The 23,716-nt window shown below is 51.1% G+C and overlaps 1 protein-coding gene across 1 annotated transcript in view; it reads left to right on the top strand.

Moving 5' to 3' along the window:
• Positions 1-23,716, top strand: part of RAB11FIP3 (RAB11 family interacting protein 3) — an 87,792-nt gene that overhangs the window by 44,135 nt on the left and 19,941 nt on the right. The window contains exons 3-5 of the mRNA XM_042971201.1: positions 3,808-3,901; positions 12,955-13,046; positions 20,136-20,347. Of these exons, the coding sequence (XP_042827135.1) occupies positions 3,808-3,901; positions 12,955-13,046; positions 20,136-20,347 (398 nt within the window). The remainder of the gene's footprint in view (positions 1-3,807; positions 3,902-12,954; positions 13,047-20,135; positions 20,348-23,716) is intronic.

Below are 23,716 nucleotides of genomic sequence, written 5' to 3'. Positions count from 1 at the left end.
AGAGTTCGGTCAGGAGCCGTGTGGTGTCTGGCCATCTGTCTTTCTGTGGCCTCGGGAAGCCCTGAGGGTCATTGACTGTGCATCACTTCACTGAGGATTGCAGGCGTGACGTTTGGTCTCCATCCTTCCCCCATTTACTAGCTGGATGCTCCGTAACTACTTGATTCTTTTCCTTTATTTATTTGTTTTCACAGTAATAACCTGGTTCACTCGTGTCCTTCATTGATGACCAGTTGGTTTTGTTTGTTTGTTTGTTTTGTTTTACCATAATTATGCCTGCACAGTTTGAGGTATGTTTGTGTTTCATTCCACTGAGCCAGCACTCTCACCCGTGCCCGTGTTGTCTCGTTTTGGGCTGTGAAAGCGCCTTCTGGCTGGCCCCTGAGTTACTGGATGCGACCCAGTGAGTCTCTGATAGCTTCTTTGCTCTCAGGTATGACTGGGTTCTAGGCTCCGCTTGCACACTTCCTGACACGTCTCTGCGGGTCCTGGTTCCTTTGAATGGGAAGTGGGGTTTAAATATCCCAGTCTGGATGCTAGGGCAGCTTGCTTCTAATTGGACAGAATTGGAAAGTCTTCATTTTGTTTTAGTACATCGTGAGTGATACTTCACAGTGATAGTTCAGATTCAAATTCAGGGTTTTGAGGTGTTTGCTGAATACTTTCACTCTGACATCTTTTGCTTCTTTGTCAGTCACGTGAGGGTGCCTGTTCTGAACAACGCTTCAAATGAGGGAATTGTCATATTCCTTATTACTGGGTATTCCTGCTGAAAAGTTTAATGATAATCAAATTTTCTTTTATAGTCACCTGAATTTTGCATAGCTTTTTAGAGGACTTTCTTTCCTTTAAAGTCCAAGAAACTCACCAGAGTGAGTCCCGATTGGATACTCAATACCCAATGTACCCTTTCAATATGTAGTTAAAATTACTTTTTTATTTTAAAGAAGTTTTCTTAAATATAGTTTTAATATTCTGTCCCTTTGATTTTTCTTCTCTGGGGCTTCTTTTATTCATATTGTGAGAAATAAGCCCTCCACCCCCATTAAAGGGGCACAAGGAGACTCGGAGCACAGTGAAGTGAGGCTTTAGTTGACGTTCTTGCAAGAGCAGGTGTCTGACAGACAGGGACACTCAGTGGTTATAGCAGACAACTTATCTCCTAGCACGTAAGTCCCTCCCCTGGTTCCTTATTGGCTGAGTGCTACAGAGGTTATGGCCTTACCCGGATGTCGCCTGTGCCCACGGAAGGCCAAAAAGTAGTCTGAATGGAACAAGTGTACATTCCTTGAGGTGACGCAGAGACATCAGTTTGGTGGCACATGCTCATTGCAAAGCCCGCGAAATGGAGAGGGGACGAAGAGCCAGGAAGTGAGGTGTGTAAGGGTTTGGGACTCCACTGTCGGGGGCTTGGGGGGGGGGGGTTCATACATATTTCCAATAGGTTGTAAACCTATTGTTAACTAAACAGCACAGCTTTTATTTGGTATTTCTGAAAATGAATCATCTCACTTCTCACAATATAGTAAATTGTCTTTGTCTTCAATATTTGTCACTTTCTCTTGAATCCTTTTTATCTTTTTATTCATTTATTTTTAAAAGCTTTGTCAATGTGTAATATTTTTGAAATTGTTTTACATTTATTTATTTTTGAAACAGAGTGAGACAAAGCATGAGCGGGGGAGGGGCAGAGAGCGAAGGAGACACAGAATCCGAAGCAGCCTGCAGGCTCTGAGCAAGAGGTCAGCACAGAGCCTGTTGCGGGGCTCGAACCCATGAACTGTGAGATCATGACCTGAGCCGAAGTCGGACGCTCAACCGACTGAGCCACCTAGGTGCCCCTGTCGATGTATAGTTTACATGCCATAAAATTCACCCATTGTAAGTATATGAGCGAATTTTAGTAAGCGTATAGGATCGTGCAGCTCCCACAACCTAGTTCAGTGTTTTTCCACACCCCAAAAGGTCCCTCATGCTGCCTGCAGCCCGTGTCCGCCACTGCACACGGTTCCAGGCAACCACTGATGTGCTTTTTATGTCAGTAGAGTGGTCTTTTCTGAAAGCATTCTATAAATGAAAGAATATAATTTGTGGTCTTTTGTGTCTGGTTTTTAATTTGGCGGAATGGTTTTGAGATTCCATCCATGTTGTGTGTGTCACTATTTCATTTCTTTTTAGGGCCAGATAGTGGCCCATTATATGGCTAGACCACACCTTGTTTACCCATTCCTCCCGTAATGTGATGGACAGTGGGTTCCTTCTCCTCTTACCTGGCGGGAGTGATGCTGCTTGCTGCGAACATGTGCATGCACACCTTTGTATGTGTGGTGGGACATCCCTGAGAGCGGAGTTGCTGTGTTGTGTGGTGTAGTTACGTTTGACTTTTCAACTGCTAAGTGGCGTTCCCCACTGGCCAGACCATCTTCCCTTCCTCCTGGCATTGTGTGAGGTTCCAGGTCCCCACACCCTCCCCAGCACCTGTTGTCGTTGGTTTTTTTGGATACAGTCATTCTGGTGAGTGATGTCTCGGTTTTAATGTGCATTTCCCTGAGGACTCACAATCTTGAGCATCTTTTCATGTGCTTATCAGCCATTTGTCTATCTTATTTATTTATTTTTATTTTATTTTTTAAAGTTTATTTTTGAGAGAAAAACAGAGCATAAACAGGGGAGGGGCAGAGAGAGATGGAGACACAGAATCCGAAGCAGGCTGCAGGCTCTGAGCTGTCAGCACAGAGCCCAATGTGGGCTCAAACCCACCCCACCTGCTTGTGAGATCACGACCCGAGCTGCAAGCTGGATGCTTAACTGACTGAGCCACCCAGGCGCCCCAGCCATTTGTCTGTCTTGTTTGGTAGAATGTTTATTTAAATGTTTTGCCCATTAAAAAAAAAAAAAGTTGTGGTATTGTTGAATTGTAAGTTTTCTTTATACATTCTGGATACAAGTCCTTTATCCAGATGCATGATTTGCAAATATCTTCTAGTCTAGGTCTGGTCTTTTAGTTTTACTAATGGTATCTTGTGAAGCACAGAAGTTTTAAATTTTGATGAAACACAGTTTATACTTGAAAGTATAAATCTACCTTTTTTCTGAAGAGTTTCATTCTCTAACATCCATGTGTGAATCATCTTACTTAAGATTTTTGATATCCAGCATCTTCTTGCCTAAGTTATTTTTACTAAGGACTCTGCACAGTTGGAAAGGCATGTCAGAATGGATAGGTGGGACTGTGCTGTAGTAATAATCTAGATACCGGCTAGAATAATATCTAAAACTTTGACACTTCCAATCTTCACAATTAGGAAGCATGACTAATTTCTTTTTCAAAGTTTATTTTTATTTGGGGTGGGGGGAGAACAGGTGAGCGCAAGTGGGGGAGGGGGAGGGGGAGGGGGGGGGGTGGATATGAATGAATGAATCCCAAGCAGGCTGTCAGCGCAGAGCCCAGTGCAGGCCTCGGTCCCACGAACTGTGAGATCATGACCTGAATCAAGAGTCAGACGCTTAACCGATTGAGCCCCCCAGGTGCCCAAGAAGCATGACTATTGACCTTTGAGAGCATAGCCTTAACTTCCACGATTCATGGTCCCAGGTGCCTTTGGCAGCTTTCTGCTGGGAGGCCACTTGTCTTTGGCTGGAGCTGTGGGTGGCCTTCGGATCAGAGGAATAAATGGCTCTTATTTTCAGTACCGCACCTTGCAAGAAGGCTGCTCCTCTGAATGTGGTGAAGGGGTCAGACACCTGGTGTACTCTCCCTCTGATTTTGTATGGCTTGGGTAACATACTCTCACTTGACAATTGCAGGTGAAGGACTTAACGAAATACTTGGACCCCGGCGGGCTTGGCGTGATCAGTTTTGAGGACTTCTACCGAGGGATCACCGCAATCAGGAATGGAGGTCAGTCTACCCCACCTTGTGCTTCCTTCTCGCATTCTGTCTTCCAGCCCTTGCCCTGCTGTGCCCTCAGCCAACCTTAGGAATACCCCTCACTCCTCAGGCTCCTTTGGCTGGGCTTAACATCTTCCCTTCTCCTCCTCCCCTAAAATACTCCGGTTTCAGGGTGCTCTCTCACTGTTCTTTGCTCCTCACACACCCTATCTTAGAGAACTAACTCAGTCTCTTATCCATAACGTTAGAAAGCTACTGCCCCTTTCCCCAGACATACCAGAATATCGAAAGGCTTACATGTGAGCACCCACATGCATCCTTGCCGTTGGTGCCCTACAGGCCGCATGTTGCTGTATTTACATTGTTGTGTATCAGTCCATCCTCTGTCTGGCCGACAAGCCATCCTGTTTTTAACGGGATGCGTTTCAAATCACATACTCCCGTACACTCACCCTAACAAGTTGCATACTCCTGTACATTTTACCCTAAACACTTCAGCATGTGTGCCAGTCATTACCTACAGTTCAATATTTGTTTGCAGTCTTACCTTGAGTAAAAATTTACAGTGAAATGCACAGATGTTAAGTAAATCTTAAGCCTGTCTGAATTTTGACAAATTCTTATGTCTAATAATGCAAATCTCTACCAAGTGTTACCATCCCTGCAGACCTCTTCCTGATGGCCTCCACGTGGCCTCTCTGTCCTCTCAGCACCGTCTTGGCTGATGTTCATCACCCTAGCTCAGTTTTGCCTCGTAGGGGCTTTGTTGACACAAAGAAAATGATCAGTATGTGCTCTATGTCTGGTGTCTCCTTGCGTGTGACATTTTTGAGACGCACGTATGTTGCACGGTTGGGGTCTGTGTTTCACTTGATCTTAGCCAAAAGGCCGAGAAGCGATTGGGGTCTGTGTTTCGATTGCAGAGCAGTTCCATTGTATTCTTGTACCATGTGTCGTTTCTCTCTGCCTAGGGGTGGACACTTGTTTTGGGGCTAGTATGTTTCCAGTTTGGGGCTGTTATGAGTAAAGGTCCTAGTGACATTTGTGTATAATTCTTTGTGTGGGCACATGTTTTCATGCCTTTGGGGCCTGTACACAGGAGTGGGATGGCTGGCCTTCTGGGTGTGAGCTTAGTATCTCACGTGCACTCAAGTTGCCCGTATGCTGTCCCTTCACGTCGAATTCTGGAGCTCTGGAGAGCCCTCTTTTTTTCATGCCCCAGCTTCAGCCAGGTGTGTGGGGGTGATGGTGGCCGAAAGGCACTGGTTGCAAGCAAGCCCTTCCCTTCTTCCTGCACTTGTCAGAGAAGGAAGAGGGAGAACAGGGGCAGGACCTGCAGTGGCTGAGTCAAGGGAGGCCCTTGGATGCCAAGTCTTATCAGCAGTTGTTGGCAGAGTCACCTATCTTGTCTGTCCTCTGTCTACTGTATTGCCCAACGGTGTCCTATAGGAACTGGGTTTCCTGTGATGCTGAGCCCAGGTGGTTCTGAGATGTGCTCTGTGTCTCGGGACCTGTGTGAATACTACCATAGTCTGGGGGTCCTGTGGTCCTTTGGGTCCAGAGCACATATTGAGAGAGGGAATGGTCTGTATGGTGGCAGGGGGCCATGCCATAGAACCATGCAGCCTGGCTCTAGGTAGGAGCCCTCTGTGAGGAGGGCCGGAGGGGAGCCAGGTAAGGGTGGCTGGAGTGAGGTCTGGTCCAGGTGGCGGAGCTGTCCTGAGGCCTGTGATGAGGTTGGCTGAGCCCACTGATGGAAAGTCTGCAGGCCCTGGGGCCGTGGTGAGGATGCCACCATCTCCTGGGCAGATGGGGCCTGGGGAGAGACATGTAGAGCAGGTGTGAGGCAGGAGACCCTCTGGGAGGTGGTACTAGCAGGGGATGGATGACGTGGGTAACGCCATGCGGGCAGAGGGAGGAAGAAGAGAGCCCTCAGATGAACTTGGAGTGTTTAGGCTTAGCATCACATGCCTATGTCTCTCCCCTTGTAACCAGTATGTTATAATCCTTAGGTGATTTTCTGAGGCTAGACATGTAGTTAAAACAGGAAGTTGTTTAAGCCTTCACCCTTTTGCACAAAAAGTTTGATGGTGGTTTCATGCACATTTTGGCCTCTGCTCCACCTCCAGTGCCTTTGGAGGCTTCCTGAATGGAGCACATTCACTTGCCCCCAGCCATGCTCCTCAGGACCTCCCTGGGCCAGTGCACCTGTGCCCAGGACCCTTGGAATGGCTTTGTGCTCCAACAACTTTCGGTAAACCTTTGGGGGAAATCCAAGTATATGCTTTTTCCTCTGTGTTTTAAAATCCAGTATGATTTCCTTGACTCATCAATTATTTAAAAGTTATTTTAATTTCTAAGTGTATTTTTATTTTAATGTTTATTTTTGAGAGAGAGAGACAGACAGAACATGAGTGGGAGAAGGGCAAAGAGAGAGAGGGAGACAACAGAATTCGAAGTAGGCTCCAGGCTCTGAGCTGTCAGTACAGAGTTCGATGTGGGGCTCGAACTTGTGAGCCATGAGATCATGACCTGAGCTGAAGTCGGATGCTCAGATGCTCAACTGAATGAGCCACCCAGGCATCCTGGTTTCGAAAGGTATTTTAAAATCTCACAGCCTGGAGCCTGCTTCGAATTCTGTGTCTCTGCCTCTCTCTGCCCCTTCCCTGCTCATGCTCTCTCTTTCCCTCAAAAATAAGTAAATGCTAAACAAACAAACAAATAAAAATCTGGTCATTAGGGGCATTCAGGTGGCTTACGTTGGTTAAGCATCAGACTTTGTGGTTCAGGTCGTGATCTCAGATTCATGAGTTCTGGCCCCGTGTTGGGCTTTGCGCTGTCAGCCCCGAGCCTACTTTGTATTCTCTGTCTCCCTCTCTCTGTCTCTGCCCCTTCACTGCTCGTGTTCTCTCTCTCAAAAATAAATAAACAAACATTAAAAAAAGAAAAAAACTTGAAAAAAATCTTGTCATTAGTTTTAAACCTAATTGCGTGTGATAGAGAATGGGATCTCTGTGTTCACTTTTTTTACGTTTATTTATTTTTGAGAGAGAGAGAGAGAGAGGGAGGGAGTTGGGGGAGGGGCAGAGAGAGAGGGAGATACAGAATCCGAAACAGGCTCCGGGCTCTGAGCTGCCAGCACAGAGCCCGACGTGGGGCTCGAACCCACAAACCACGGGATCATGACCTGAGCCAAAGTCGGGTGCTTAACCGACTGAGCCATCCAGGCGTGCTTCTCTATTCACTGTGTTCCTTGTTGAGTTTATTTTGTGGTGTGCCACACAGCCGGGCCTCACACGTGTTGTGTGTGTGCTTGGTGGAATACTTACTCTCTGACCAGAGTACACGGGCTCATGCGTGTACGGTTGAGACTTCCTGTGTTTGTCTGTTTGATCTCGGCGTCACAGGGAGGAGACGCACATCTCACAAACGTGGTGGCATCATTAGTTTTAGATGGCTTTATTTCACCCTCGTGCTGGTTTGATGGTGATGGAGTCTGAGGAGCTCAGAACCGGTAGGTCAGTGGAGAAGGCTTCACTGCTCTGCCTGATGGTTTCGGGGTAAGAAGGCGACAGATGTACAGAGGCCAAGCCTAAGTCCCCAGAAAGCAGTTAACATTGCCGGGAAAAACAAGAAGCCTAAAAAGAGGGAAAACGTGCTTCTAGAATACTGCGTGGCTGGGCAATGAATGCCATTTTACACAGTCATAGTAATTAAACAGATTAACCGTTTATGTAATCAATGACTGGGACTTAACCATTTTGGAAGGTTAGGAGAGGGAAGGTGGAGAAGCTAATGCTAAAATCCTCAAGTACTATGCAGGATGTTGGAAGAAAATTCTAGAATCCAGGAATTCACAGGAACTACTTAGAAACACTGTGTAGAGGGACAAGGACGACAGGCTAAGGGTGTGAGGACTGCCTTGTGCTGCCTCAGCCTGTCAGCACCGTTCCGTTCTCTGGCCCCGGGAGTGATGACGTGTGCCCCCTAGGTTTGTCGTGACCACTGTCCGTCACAGACAGGAACTCATCTCCCTGGGTGACCGCAGATGCACAGCGTGCCGGTCACGCCTGTCAGGTGGGAAGCTTGGTGTGTGGGCTTACTGATGGCACAGCCACAGCAGCATCCGTGGGCTTCCTTGGGTCTAGGGGATTGAGCAACACAGATTCCTCTGAAGAGTCAGGGCTGGGACCAGCAGTGGCAGCTGGTCCCGTGGGTCTGGGCAGGAAAGAACCCAGTGTGGCAGCCAGCCAGGTGGCCGGTGCCGTCCGTGTGGCTCTGAGGCCCTCTCTCAGCCACAGTCCAGGATTCTGTGGGCAGGCTGGTGGCTGGTCTGCTCTGATAGGCACAGTTCATGCAAAATGGAGCTCGGCTGGAGGAGTTCCTGGAGGGTCGTGACCTGGGAGTCAGCAAGTGCTCCTGGAAAACTTGTGACCCGCTGACGCCTGGCAGGGGAGAAGAGCCATCCCTGCACAGGCTGATTCTTTATCTGCAGAGAAGGAGGGGCTGCTGGCTGTTGCCCTGTGGGGCCGTCTCGTGGGTCGCATGTGTCTTGAAGTTGAGTGACTCAAGGAGCACATGGGTATCAGTGTGGTGCGAGAAGTGGCCTGTGCCCTTGAGTCCTGACCTCACCCTGACTCATTGAGACAGCGCCTCTGCCTGCACCTGCCACCCCTCCTCCCTCCTGCTTGCCTTTGTGTGGGCTGTCCCCCTGTGTCTGTCACAGGAGCTGGCAGACGGGAGCCTGAGGTGGGGCCCTGGGAGGGTCCTGGGCTGTGCCTGAGAGGGGCTGGCCGGAGTTGCTCTAGCCCGCTCTCCGCTGGGGCCCCCTCTCTTGGCTCCCCTGACCAGGGATACCTGGTCCCTCCCCACCCTCATGGCCCCCGGCCGGCTGCGTTCTGTCTGTCCAGCGCTGCAGCTGCACTGCCTTTTGAACCTGGGAGCAGTGCCTCGCTGCTCTGAGCCTCTAAGTCAGGATACCACAGTGAAGTCCTGCCTCGGGCCGGCCCACGCACCACACAGAGCACCCACAGGAATTGTCTGAGTCTCGGTATTTTCTCATTCTTGCTGGGAATAGTTCCACTTTGGTTTAATTAAAAACAAAAACCTCCCAGTCAGTCCCAGAGTTAGCATGCATGCTCCAGGAAATAGTGCTGTGTGTTTTCCTTTGGCGAGAACATTCTGGAATAGAAGCGTCCCCAGAGGGCGAGGCTTGGTCTCAATGCGATGCCACATTGCAGGTGATGTCCCCCTGCCTGGAATTTAGCCTGCACAGAGCAGACCCCTGCTCCCAAAGTGAGGTGGTGGGCCGTGGGGGCACATTCTGCTGCCAGGGTGCATGGCAGAGGGGCTCTGGCCAGAGGCTGGGCTGAGGGGGATTGTGGCGACGAGAGCTTGAAGCGGACGGCGTGAGGGCCGCAGCCAAGGGCGGCACGGCTGAGGCCCGTGAGGAGTGCGGGTACAGATATCATCGAGCCGGACTGATCTAGGCTCCAGGGACACAGCCCATGTGGAAGAACAGTGTCCCCTGCCCCTGGGAGCTGGCTTTCCAGTGGAGGACAGCCCGCAGACAGTGAGGCACGGCAGCTACAGGGGGAGGGTGAAGCAGGGGTAGGGGTAGGCGCGCGTTGGCGTGTTTGGGGGCTGCAGGGAGGCCACCATGGCCAGGTTGGGCAGGCGGGGGCAAAAGGTGGAGGTGAAGGCACTGGGGACGTGGCCAGGCTGTAGGCAACGAGGGAGGACTTGGACTTCCCCACAGGGTGGGTGGGTGAGTGACTGGCCCCTGGGCTCAGTGCCAGTTCACAGGGACCACATCCGAGAGGGAGGCGCTGGGCCTCCAGGTGTCCACAGCCCATGTGGGCTCAGGGGAGGCCGTGTTGGTGGGGATGCCCCACCTGCATCGGACATACTGTCAGGTGGTATCAGGGACTCAGGCTTTGTTTTTCTTTTCTCTGTAGTTGACTTCATCTTTTAAGTTTCATTAGGAAAGGAGACTGAAAATAAAATCGTAATGAAAGCAAGTCAAAGCTGATTTTGAAGTTGTGACGTGATAGCATTTGGGAGGGTGCAGCATGTGATCACGGACCCACATTCCATGGAGCTGTCTCCAGTGCTCCTCCAGCGTGCGGGTGGCCTGTCTTGGCCGGCGGGCCTCTTCTGCACCCAGGGGCGACACACCAAGGGACGCGGTGTGTTGACCCAGTTTGCAGTGAAGCACAGGGAGATTTTCACTGTCATACCACAGGCCTGCCTTATTTCAGGAATAGAATGAGTCGGGGCGGGGCGGGGGGGGGGGGGCGCTGCAGATTGCTACAAATAGGCCATTACACTGGCTACGCCCTCCCCCAAGCTCTGGAAGAGTAGGATGAATGCACATTAAAAATGTCCACTTAACTGAAAATTGTTTTAATTCACATGGAGAAAACTTACAGGACAATCATACTTAGTTCCCATGAGGAATATGGCAGCACCAGCTTTATCCCCACCCCCCCTCTCCACAGTGTGGGGCAAGACCATTTGTCCACCCCTGGAGGCTGAGCACAATCCACCACATCTAGAACGATCGGTTGTGTTTTGAGAGCTTTGAATTTTGTGTTTCAGGCTTCGGAGGGCAGGGAAGACTTAATATCTGAGAGGGGTAATAGGCCAAAGACAGTGTAGCTTTTTACAAAGACACATGCACGAGGGTGATTGGGGCCCTCCACCCCCTGCCCCAGAAACCCCAAACTTGTGTCCACAGCAACCTTCACCGTGTCGCCTGCACCAGAGACCCCACCTCCCAGTACAGGGGCCCCGGCGTGTGGGTTCCCATGCTCCTCCTTGCCTGCTGCCATCCGCCCCGCTGGGATACTTAACCACACTCCTGGGGAAAATGGTGCAAAACAACAGCAACAAAAGTGCCCGTGATTCTTAAAGGCCACATAGGAGTTTTTTTGGCATAAGGGCTTTGATCAGTACTGCAAAGTAGCTTTGAGTTGACAAAGGCATCTCATAATTGCGCGATACATAAATATTTCAATTTACACTGTTGTTAAGGGAAAGCATTATTCTGTTTAAATTGAGAGTCCTTTGGGGCGCCTGGGTGGCTCAGTCGGTTAAGCGTCCGACTTTGGCTCAGGTCATGATCTCGCGGTCCGTGGGTTCGAGCCCCGCGTCGGGTTCTGTGCTGACAGCTCAGAGCCTGGAGCCTGTTTCAGATTCTGTGTCTCCCTCTCTCTGACCCTCCCCCGTTCATGCTCTGTCTCTCTCTGTCTCAAAAATAAATAAACGTTAAAAAAAATAAAAAATAAAAAAAAATAGAGAGTCCTTTATTAAAAAAACATTAATGTTTATGTTTGAGAGAGAGAGAGAGAGAGAGAGAGAGAGAGAGCGCGCGAGAGCGCATGAGCAGGGGATGGGCCGAGAGAGAGGGCGACATAGAATCCTAAGCAGGCTCCAGGCTCTGAGCTGTCAGCGCAGAGCTGGACGCGGGGCTCGAACCCACGAACTGTGAGATCATGACGTGAGCTGAAGTCGGATGCTTAACTGACTGAGCTACCCAAGCACCCCAAGAGAGTCCTTTAGAGACAGGACAGAATGGCTGTGGGTCCTGCCGTTGCTGTGTGGTGAAGGGCCCTTCAGTATCTGTTCTCCCTTCCCTGCTTACCGGGGCTCTTGCGGTAACTTCAAACCACCGAGTCTTCAGAGTCCGGCTGGAGGACATGGGGATGGCTAGCAGCATTCTCCCCATGTGGTCCCATTGGCAAAGTTGTCCTCTGGGGGCGACTGGCTGGCTCTGTTGGAAGGGCTTGTGACTCTTGATCTTGGGGTTGCAAGTTTGAGCCCCACGCTGGGCATAGAGCTTACTTAAAAAAATAAATAAGGGACTGATGTTATGTTAGATCATGTGAGATATGTTAAATAACTTATGTACTTAAAATATTTTTTTTAAGTTTTCTTATGTATTTTGAGAGAGAGAGAGAGAGAGAGAGAGAGAGAGAGAGAGAGAGAGAGAGAATGAATCCCAAGCAGGCTCCGCGCTATCAGCACAGAGCCTGACACGGGGCTCAGTCCCACGGATCGTGAGCTCATGACCTGAGCCAGAATCAAGAGTCAGACACTTAACCAACTGAGCCACCCAGGCGCTCCTAAGTGATGTATTTTAAATAAGTAATTCCTATTATGATCTGTGTTCTGTTCATAACACTGACACCAAGTATGTGGGATTTCCTCACTAAGTGATTCTCCAGTTCTCTGGGATCTCCAGTTCTCTGGGGACACCAGCTGGGTGTCCCACAATTTAATTTGCTCTGACACCAGCTGTCAGAGTTCGTGAAGACCCCACTTCACCCTCCTGGGCCACCCACACTTCTCTCTGACCTGACAGTGAATCCGGGGTCCTCAGTACCCCTCCCTCAGGTGTGATAATTTGCTTTAATGGCTCATAGAACCCAGGGAAACACTTTACTTACCATTAGCAGTTTACTCACAAGGTTACAAAGGAACAGCTAGATGAAGAGGTATATGGGGTGAGGTGTGCAAGGGTCTGGAACGCAGGGGATTCTACCCCATGGAGTTTGGGCTCACCTCCCGGTATGTTGGTGTGTCCACTAACCCCTTTATTTTGGATTTAAAATTTTCTTTATTATGAGATAAGACATTTATTGCTAAAGATAAAGTTCAACAAAAATGAAGGAAATAAAAACTGCCAGCGAGCCCAACACCGAGCGCAAGATGCTATTTTGGTATAGTTCCATCACACCTACATGGCCCCAAACACACACACAGTTCTAAAAAATTTAAATCTGGTACCTGATACTTTTTAAAGCCCGTGAACAGTGTCATGGGCTTGAGATCTTGCTCCTTCTCTTTTGCAGTGCTGTTGGGGGTCTAAAGAAACAAACGTTTTATCATTCTGCCTCTACACCACCTCTCTGGGGGGAGGGGGCACGTTTTTCTTTCTCCCCTGGGCTTCTCACTGGCTGTCCCGAGCAGGGCTCGCCTTCACCCTTCTGGCGCCTTCCCCCATGGCCTCTGGGGCTGGTCTAGGCTTCCTGCTGAGTACTGGGTCTTCTCTCCTGCAGAGTCTGATGGCCAGCTGTGCGGGGTCGCACCTGCCCAGGACGAGGAGCCGCCCGCCTGCCCCGATGAGTTCGACGACTTCGTTACCTTTGAGGCAAGTGGTTCTCACTGAGGGGCTGAGAGGGAGTTTGATGTGACACGTCTTCCTTTCTGCCCTCTGAATCCCGCTCCACTTAGTGGTACCGGGGATATTTCTGCAGGAAGTGGCAGGGAGGGCAGGGCAGGGCTCACTCTGCAGCCCTGTGCGCGCGGCCAGGGCCTCTGGGGGGGCTCCTGGTTGCGGCAGAGGGTCGGCAGGTGTCTGCTCCACCACTGCTCACCTGAGATCATTGACGGGGGTCCCCTTGGGGCCTGTTGTCAGCAGAGAGCTGGGCTGGGCTGGTAGGGCTCTCCGGTGCTATTGCTGTCACCTTCTGCCAGGCTGGCCAAGCAAGGCCAGAGCAGAGGTCTTGTGTAAGGTTTTCATGTTACCGAATTTCAAGTCGTTTTTGGGGTTTAGGGACTTGTAACACCTCGTGCTCCTTTGCCACCTGCCTCCAGGGTTGCTGTGGTTACATGGTGTCCCCTGTAATTGTGGGTGTTTTGTTCTCTGCATGGCAGGGCGGAGGTCTGTGAGCACAGTCACAGGAGACTACCACAGTTCTGTCCCCCCCCCCCCCCCGTTGGAGGGGTGAGCAGATGCTGGGACAGCCCATGTGGCTGGACCTGCAGTTTTTCTTATTAAAAAAATACATTAGAAACTCCTGAGCGCCTGAAGAGCTGTGGGGAAGGTGGTGATGGTAGCCACCAGCCCCTCAGTCCTCTGTTGCTCAGAGGGGTGCAGGGAACAGGGCCAGGCTGTGACCCGGTGGCTGTGAGCCTTGGTGCCTTGGTAAAATGAGGGAGTTGCACAGAGTGGCTGCTCACAGTCCACAGGGACTCACTACTTTCCTTTGGGGTCTTGTGTCCTGGCTCTGAGAGGCTGCTCCAGGTATTGGTCAGACCTCAGATAACATAGGTTCACTTTCTGACGGTCTCGTCTGCTGGCATAGGCCTCTGGGCCAACTGGGAGCATTCACCACAGCTTTGTCCCAGAGTACCAGCCAAGTGTGAGCCTCCCGAGGGCAGGGACCACCCCACCTTGCATCCTGTTTGGTGAGGTTGGTGTGTTCATTTTGCGTGTGACTTTGTGGGGTGTCAGGCCCGGTCCTGGCACTGGGCACCAGATGTCACATGGGGCACGTGTGGCCAAGTAGGGGCTGCAGGAGGGCAGGATTCTGATGCATCACATTTCAGATGGGCTGCCAGACCCTGTGATGTAGGGTGGCTGCTCTCAGGACTGGAGCGGGGCTGGCTCCCTTTCCAGCAAGGTGGAGAAGCCTCTGTGCAGTTTGACACACCTTGAATTTTCCAGGAACGTACCTAAGGTCAGGGGAGTCCTTCTTTCCTTGTTTAGAGCATGTGAGGGGTCACAACACTTCTGCAGTCAGTGACCATCAGACTCTATCCCCCCTCCCAGCGGAGCCCGAGCACCTACATCAGGATCTTCTGCTCTATCCCTGTCTCAGGTTTCTGCTGGATCATCATAGTGGGGGCAGTGGGTTGAATGGTAGTCTCCTGAAAGGTACGATCACTTGGAACCTGTGAACGTGACCTTATTTGGAGATAGGGTCTTTGTGGATGTAATAAGTTGAGGGTTTCGAGATGATATCATTCTGGGTAGTAGGCTGGGCCCTGAATCCAATGACTGGTGTCCTTAGAAGCCAGGAAAAGACACACAGGGGCCGTGTGCTGATGCAGCAGACGCTGGAAGGATGCAGTCGGGGCCACCAGGAGCTGGACGAGGCAGGAGGGAGCCTCCCTTGGAATCTCAGGAAGAGCTTATCCTTGCTGGCCGGAATACATTCCTGTTGTTTGAAGCTGCCCGGTTTGTGCTCATTTGATGTGGCTGCCCCAGGACACTGATACAGGGGGTTGTCCCTCAGGGTAGTAGGAGGCATCAACACATTTTGTACTTCCAAGAGTTCATTTGGTCCAGAAGTGTGGGAGCCTCTGATGTTGGGGCTGCCTCTTGAACCCTGAGCAGAGCAGGCCCGGGGGTCCTGTCCAACTCTGCATCTTCCCGTCCTTGTGCAGGTGGATCCCCGAGGCCCACAGGAGTGTGGTACCCTTGGGGGTACCAGCTCCTGCCTTGCGCTCGCTTGTCACCTTTGGAAGGCATGGTGGGAACCCGATGTTTCAAAGAATGCAAATTTCAAAGGATGCTAATTTGTTTTTCAGAAAGGAGGATACGGTTATGTTTTGTTACTTAAAAAAAATTAATACACTTTGTATTTTAGCAGTTTTAGCTTTTCAGAAAATGAAGCAGATAGTACGGAGAGTCCCCATTCTCCCCTGTACACACACACACACACACACACACACACACACACACACACACACACACACACACACACAGAGTTTCCTTCATCATGAATGTCTTGCATTAATTAGTGTGGTGCATTTGTTATAACTGATGATCTAGTACAGATCTGTTGCTGTTAACAAAAGCCCACAGTGTACACTAGGGCTCCCTCATGGTGGTTTCAACAAGTGGACAAGGTCATGTGTCCCCTGGGTAGTATCCTGCCAAGGAGTTTCACTGCCTTCCGCACGCTCTGCTTCCTGGACTCACCCTTCCTTCCCCGATAGCACCTGGCAGCAACTGACCTTATGCTGTATGCATAGTTCTGCCTTTTCCAGAATGTCACAGAGTTGGAATCCAGTGTGTGGCCTTTGCTGCCTGGCTTCTCTTGCTTAGTAATGTGCATTTAAGGCCCCCCCCCCCCCAAAAAAAAAGGCTCTTCCGTGTCTTTTTATGATCTTTAGGTGTAACTTTCAGGGGACTGGAACCAGGTACTGTGAAACTTCTAGAAAGATGTTCTTTTAAAAAAGCTTGCATGTCATATAATCTTCCAAGTTCAAGGGCGCCTGGGTGGCTCCATCATTGAGCCTCTGACTTCAGCTCAGGTCGTGATCTCGTGGTTCATGGGTTCGGGCCCATGTTGGGCTCGCTGCTGTCAGTGCAGAGCCTGCTTTGGATCCTCTGTCCCTGTCTCTCTCTGCCCTTCCTCCTCCACCCCCTCGTGTGCACATACACACTTTTTGTCTCAAAAACATTTAAAAGAAAAAATTTCAGTAAAAATATGGGTGGAAAATATGGGCATTACTTGCAAATCTTACCTCTTCTGGTGATCTTCAGAGATAAATAAGCTTTGTAATGACTTCTGGCCCAGCATGCAACGGTGTGGGGGCAGGGGTGCTTTGCAGTCCACTGGTGGGCTGCTCTGGGGTCCTGTCCCCCCCCCCCCCCCCCGCCCCCGCCGCTTCCTGTCGGCTCCTTGCTGGAGTCACCCCTAGGAGAGTTATGATGTGACCTCCCTGAGGAGTGGGGGCAGGCACACGGAGAGGAGTGCCCCAGGCCCTGCAGCGTGCCGGAGGCGGGGGTGGAGCTCTGCCCCCAGGGTTTCTGGAAGGGCCATGACCATGGGAGGGTCAGAGAACTGGCACAAACAGAAATGATAAGAACTGTCCCTGCTGTGCCTTCTCTGTCCCTCCCTCCTCCTACCAAGGCCCCTAGAGGAAAGAGCTTCCTTAATAAAATGATGGCGACCATGCCTTTTCTGTAAACTGTTACAACAGAGGTTTGAAAGTCAAGAACAAAAGCCACTGTTTTGAGGAGTGACTGTTAAAAACCCAGCAAGGACACTTCCTGAACTTTGTCCCCCTTCCCCCAGTCAGCACAGCAGGACGCTTAATGGAGCGTGTCTGGGAGCAGGTTAAACTTTTTTCTGAGGCTTCATTGTTACCTTCAGGGGAGCACGAAGGTTTTGCTGAAACGCCAGCACCACTTGCAGATAGGAAGGCCGCAAGGTTAGTCGAACGAAGCTAGTGACTGATCTGGACAGATGTCCCCAGTATTTCCGTGGGAGGAATTCTGAGTATTTTCTGGGGGGAGGGCGTCTGTTTCGGAGAGCGTGCCCTTCCTGGGGCTGGTGCGTGGAGCCCACTGAGGCTGCCCGGGCTAGCGCCCGCAGGTCACAGAAACAAACAGTCACCATCCCACAGAGGGGCCATGACCTGGACAGTGAGGACCCCGGGCAGTGTTGGCCACATGGGAGCCCCTCGCCGGTGGCTCTGAACCCTGCTTCCTTGTAACCGGTGACATCAGTGCTAGCGTGTGGCGCAGCTGTCCAGGTGCACTTGATTTTCAAGTGAGTTCGTCCCAGCCTGTGAGTTTATAAGTACTCTGAAAGTGGATAGCATAGATTTGTGTGCTTCCGGGCAAAGTTGGGTCCCTTGTGGTAGCAAATTTGAGCTGATGGGGCAAGTCTGTGAGCTTGTCCCTTGTCTTTAGACTGCCCCCCCCCCCCACCCCCGAGGTGAGCTCTGCCTGCTTCTCTGAAAAGACAGATGCTTACCTTGCTGCAGGCAGGAAAACTGCCTGGCTTGCTGGGATTTTTTCAGGGCATTCTTGCATTGTAAAAGTTGACCCTCAGGGGGTGAGGAGGTGTAGAACACGCAGCTCCTGTGCCCTGAGGCTCTGACCACCGCCAGGTAAGAGGCTATTTGCAGCTCAGCACCCCCAGCGGGTGCCTGACACTCCAGGACCTGACCTCCTCCGGGACACTATTTATTTATAATTTGGAGTGTAAGTGCATATATGAAGCCTTCAGTGAAATGGGAAACAGGGCTCATCTCTTTGTCCTGTGTCGGAGGAATGGCTTTGCTTGAGGAACGAGGAGTGGAGGGTGGAGGGGAACATTCGCCCTGCCCTGCCCTACCTGTTTAAAAGGTGAGTGAGTTCCCTAGAGCAGAGTTCCATGCCCAGCCTGCGGCGGGCCGCTTTGTGACGCCTTTGCCTCCTTGTTTCTGTGTCTGTGGACAGGGACTTGCACCCACAACTGTCCTGGCCAAGCCCCAGGGAGGGTTTAGGCCACAGCCCCAGCCTCACTTGTGCGATTAGGGTGGGCTCCTTGCACACAGAAGAGACAGGCCCGAGTGCCTGGACCCTCCTTCCCTTCCTGGGGAGAGGGCACTCAGCCCTCTGGCACACGCTGAGCTGCCCATCGAGGGCTCGGGGTCCATGTGGGCCAGAGAGGAGCATTGTGGGGAAAGGGCGCTCAGCCCCCTGGCACACGCTAAGCTGCCCGTCGAAGGCAGGGGGTCCATGCGGGCCAGACAGGACCATCTTGGGGAGAGGGCCCTCAACCCCCTGCCACACGCTGAGCTGCCCGTCGAGGGCATGGAGTCCATGAGGGCCAGAGAGGAGCGTCATGCTTTTCAGAGGTGCTGGTTCGTTGGTTTTTTTAAAAGCTGACCTCAGGAGTTAAGTCTGTTTCCTGTTCCGTCTAGGAAATCATCTCAGGGTCCCCAGTCATTGTCTGGGGGCCCCTTGATGGACCTGTTTGGTGGGGATTGGAGGGTGTGGGTCTTGCTGGCTTCCCAAGTGTGAGGACTAAGTAGTCAAGGTGAGCAGGGCTGCGTGGGACTGTTTTGCAGATGAGGAAGTGTTTTCTTTTAGGGGTTTTCGTCTGGATACTAATAGCCAACACTGGTCTTTGTTGTTGTTTGAAGTCTAGGGGGTGGGGGAGGTCTTCCTTCCGCCATTGGGTGAGTCTCAGGCAGCCCCCCCTTTGTGAGTGTGCGGTGTCACCTGGGCAGTAAACCAGCAGCCACCCCTCAGCGGAAGCCAGGAATTGGCTGTGAATTTTGTGCCTGCTCTGTTGTGCCTACCCTGCGGGCCAGCCCCAACTTTGAGGAGCCTGCCTAGCTCACCTTGCCCGTCTCTGCCCATGCTGCCCATCCGCGGAGCAAAGAGCCAGCCCTGAACCTGGCAGAAAGTGGTACCTGCTCATTGATGGTGATGTTAAACAGTATTAGAGGCCATGCCTCTGAAAGGGATTTCCTGGTTTCAGGTTTTGAAGTGAGTGCTTTTTAGGAGTTCCTTAGTTGCCTTAGATTCCAAGGAAGATTTGGTTTTCCTTTGGAAACATAGGTAACGTCAATGAGTGCCTGCTCTCACATCATTCTGTTTCATTCTGGCCTTACAGACATTGGGCAGGGATTCTGCCTCCCCAGGGACTCGCGGGCCCCACAGTCCTCCAAGTTTCTGTACCTGCCTGTGTGGTCTCTTAATCCCAGTCCCACCTGACAGGACTCAGAGTGGTTGGGACCCCAGTGCAGGGGCATTGGGCTGGTGGATGGTGGACCACAGATGGACCCTGGCCTGTCATTGGCATGCTCGGCTCTTGCCAGCTCGACCTGGGCCCTTCACGCCTCTTCGATGGGACAAGGCGCCCCGGGAATGCAGCCAGGAGAGGCCCTCAAAGCTAGTGGAGGATGGGGGGCTTTTTGTTACCAGGCACATCTGAGCACACTGTCCCCTTGTGACACCAGAGCAACTGGACAGAATGCACTTTCTTCCAACTCCTTTTCTGGAATCTCACTTGTTTGCAAGTGGTTAACCTCAGATTCTTTTGAGCCTGAAATGTTGGCTCCTTTCCCTAGCCAGTGCACTTGCATTGGAATTACAGCTGAGGTTATAAATTGAAAATGGCCTGTTGAATAGTTCTTTGGATTTAAGTCATTTGCGCTGCCGGACCCTGTGCTGGGTGCTGGGTCCATAAGAGTGGAAATAAAGGTAGGTTCTGTGGAAAGATCTTTAACCAGTGAACACAGTGGGTTGGTTAAATAACTGATGGGTTAGAATTTTGAGGTTAGACCACGTACTTGAATTTCAAAGCAGTAACCTGAACACACATAACACATATTGATGGTGACTTTTTAATTGAAAAACGCATGTTCTTATACTGTTCTTTGGATAGAAATAATTTCAGTGCTGGTAGCCATATGGGTGGTTCCACTCACACTTAATCCTACGGTGTTGGATACCTCCTGTTTTAGGTAACCTCTACAACTAACTTTCAGAATTGCTTTAGTACTTACTCTGCTTTGGAACATGTGCTATGTTTCAGTTTTCAAAAATATTGGATTGTTTTGTAAGCTAACGTTTCTGCTTAGAGATGCTTTGGGGGCCCTGCCTGAGGCTGTCTCCCCACGCTGTCTCTTCAATGCCTGCAGCAGAGCACTGTGTGGAGCGTCGGGGTTTACTGACATGTGATCATTTCAGGGTGTGGGACTGACCCTTGGCGCTCTCTCCTAGGCCAACGAGGTGACAGACAGCGCATACATGGGTTCCGAGAGCACCTACAGTGAGTGTGAGACCTTCACCGACGAGGACACAAGCACCCTGGTGCACCCCGAGCTGCAAGCCGAAGGGGATGCCGACAGCGCCGGTGGCTCAGCTGTGCCCTCCGAGTGCCTGGACGCCATGGAGGAGCCTGGCCACGGCGCCCTGCTACTGCTCCCAGGGAGGTCAGTACCCTGCCCTGCACAGCACGAGCATTGGTTGCAAGACACCAACCGAGTGGCTGTGCCCGAAGGGCAGATTGGGTTTCTGGACGGGTTGGTATCAGAGAGCTGTGCAGTCATTGTGGGATGAGCCCATGCTCATCGTGGCCCCGAGCGGGCTCCCAGCCCCCACGGACCTCCCTGCCTGGAGGTGCTCCTCCTGCTGGCCACAGATGACCCTGGCTAGACATGTTGCACAACTTCCTTGGCTGTAGAGAGAAACCTGATCCTGGATTTCTCACCGAAGTTCTTAGAAACCAGGGCAGGACACCATATTCAGGGCACATCTCCCAGCAGGATCTTAGAACCCACTTGTCTTTATCGCACCCCTGCCCAGATCTGTTTTCCGCCCTCCCCGCCCCTGCTCCAGGCGTCCCCCTGTGATTGAAGACCAGCGAGGGGAGAGGGCAGGGTCCGACAGGTTCTAGGTGGCAGTTTGCCTCTGCTGTGTGGGAAGCCATCATACTTAGCTGCTTTGGAAGTGGTTTGGTTTTATTTTGTCTTGCCTGTGTTATTTGATTTCACTTTTTGTTTGGCCCTCACAGAGTTTTTGTTTTTTTTCTCCTTAACTGAAGTATGGCATACTGGCCTGTGAGTGCAGCCGTCATAGGTATACGGACCCGCCAGCAGCCTCACAGGCGCCCTCTGCCTGGCGCTTAGGAAGAGTAACTACCCAGTGGCGCCTGGGTGGCTCATTCTTGATTTCTGCTCAGGTCTTACTCTCACAGTCCGTGGGGTCAAGCCCCGCATTGGGCTCCATGCTGACCGTGCAGAGCCTGCTGGGGATTTTCTCTCTCCCTCTCTCTCTTCCCCTCTCCTACTCATGTGTGCACACACTCTCTCTCAAAATAAATAAATAAACTTAAAAAAAAAAAAAGTAACCACACAGGATTGTAGCCTTGTTACACCTGGCTGCTTCTGCTTCATGTTGTGGCTGTTGCGGTTCATCCAAATTTTTGTATAGTTGTCAGTTATTTGTTTTCATTATTACTAGAGTTTTCCGCTGTATGAATGTGCTGCAGCTTTTGAATTCATTGTTGGTGGCCATTTGGGTCGGGTTTACAGCTTTGGTTCTGTGAACAAAGTTCCTATAAACACCACGTGACTCGTGGCCTGTTTGTACCCAGGAGTGGGACAGTGCTGCATGTGCGTGTTGGGCTGTGAGGCTCCCACACCAACTGCGGTCCACACAGGTACGGATGGGGCTTCTCGTAGTTACCTGCCTGCCAGCCGCCTGCGAGGCTCTGGTCACTCCCCGTCCTCCACAGCGCCTGGGCTGCGCTGCTTTCTCGTGTGCCTTCTCCAGAGGGCATGGAGCTCAGTGTTGGTGTGGGATATTCTTAGTCGCATTTCCTTGGTGAGTGCCTTTTCTTGCGTTTAATGCCCATTTGGTGAAGATCCTTTTTTGTGAAGTGCTTGTTCAAGTCTTTTGCCCCACTTATTTATTGCAGGGATCTGCAAACTTTTTCTGTAAAAGGCCAGATAATAAATACTTTTTGGTTTGCAAGCTGTATAGTCTCAGCAGTCAAGTTCTGCTGTGAAGTGGAAAGTGGCACAGCTCGTGTCTGTGTCCCATTCCTACTTTCCCAAAACAGGCCGTGGATGGGATTTGGCTTCTCCTGATCTGTTGGGTTGTCTTTTTCTTACTGATTTGTAGGGATTCTTTATATATTTTAGATATGAGTGCTTTCTCTGGGATGTGTATTACAGGGATGTGTTTCCTACTCTGTAGGTTGCCTTTGCACTTTCCTGCTAGTGTCTTTGAGGAACATGTGTTGTTTTTTTTTTTTTTAACGTTTATTTATTTTTGAGACCGAGAGACAGAGCATGAACGGGGGAGGGTCAGAGAGAGGGAGACACAGAGTCTGAAACAGGCTCCGGGCTCTGAGCTGTCAGCACAGAGCCCGATGCAGGGCTCGAAATCACAGACTGTGAGATCATGACCCGAGCCGAAGTCGGACGCTCAACCGACTGAGCCACCCAGGTGCCCCGAGGAACATGTGTTTTTAATCTTACTGTGGCCTGGTTCATCCATTCCTATTTTGTGGCTAGCACCTCTGTATTGTTTTAAAAACCTTTGCTTACTGAGGCGCCTGGTGTTTCAGTCAGTTAAGTGTCTGACTTTGGCTCAGGTCATGATCTCATGGTTCCTGGATTTAAGCCCCACGTTGGGTTCTTGCTGACAGCTCGGAGCCTGGAGCCTGGAGCCTGCTTTGGATTCTGTGTCTCCCTCTCTGCCCCTCCCCCATTCGTGCTCGTTCTCGGTCTCTCTCTCAAAACAAACATTAAAAAAAAAAATCTTTGCTTACTTCACACAACTATGATTACTTCTGCTTTCCTTTAAAAGCTTTTTGTTTGTTTGTTTCACCTCTGTGTTCAGATCTGTAATCTCCCCATAACTGACTTTTTGTGTGTGGTGTGACATAGGGGTCATCTCCCAAATGGGTATCCATTCAATTCAGCCTCAGTTTTGAACAGATTCCTCCTTCCCTCACTGTCTGGTGTCACCTTGGTCCTGCGAGGTGGCAGAGTGTGTGGAGCTGTGTCTGGACTGTGCACTCTGTTCTGTCCGTTCTCAGATCAGTACCACATAGTCTTGTACTCCAGCGTGTTGTAGATTGTACTGTCTGTGTAAGTCCTCCAGCCTTGTTCTTCAAGGCTGCGAGGCTGTGTTGGTGCCTTTTGGCCCTTTGGCCTTTCCACGTGGGTTTTAGAATCAGCTTGTTGGTTTCAGGACAAAGGCATTTGCTGGGATTTGGGTTAGGGTTGTGTTCATCATAGATGAATTTGGGGAGAATCAACATCTTCACATTGTCAGATCTTCAGTCTTTGAATATAGTATCTCTGTCCACGTATCTGAATTTCAGTGTGTTTATGTATATGCCTCAGGATGATGAGAAGTGAGATCATCCCCATCTCAGTTTACTCAGGTTTCCTTGTTCCTGAAAGCGAGTGTGTGTAAGACCACGGGATTTGTCCTGAGTGGCTTCAGGACTGCTCTTTGGGCACGTGCATTTCTGGGTGGGCAGTGGGCGCGCGCTCCGAGGGTTGAGCAGCCGTGATGGTCTTGGGGGCGTGCACAGGGACCCATTTCTGTCCCTGACTCTGCCTGTGAGACCCTCACTTGGTTCCCCGAGGCCCCTTTCCCCTTTGGAAAGGGGCAGCTCTCAGATTCGTGTGCCCGTCAGTGGTGATGAGCTTAATCCAGCCCTGGTGGAGGTGCTGGTGGAGCCACAGCTGTTTCCTGTTGTCCCTGGTGAAGCGCCGGGCCTCCCAGCACTGGCTCGGCTTCTGCCAGCCTCCGGCGGTGCCGGGGCACCTAGTGCTCTGGAA

Source organism: Panthera tigris, chromosome E3, assembly GCF_018350195.1.
Source record: "Panthera tigris isolate Pti1 chromosome E3, P.tigris_Pti1_mat1.1, whole genome shotgun sequence".
In the NCBI taxonomy this organism is placed as follows: Eukaryota; Metazoa; Chordata; class Mammalia; order Carnivora; family Felidae; genus Panthera; species Panthera tigris.
This window is presented reverse-complemented; position numbering and strand designations above follow the sequence as displayed.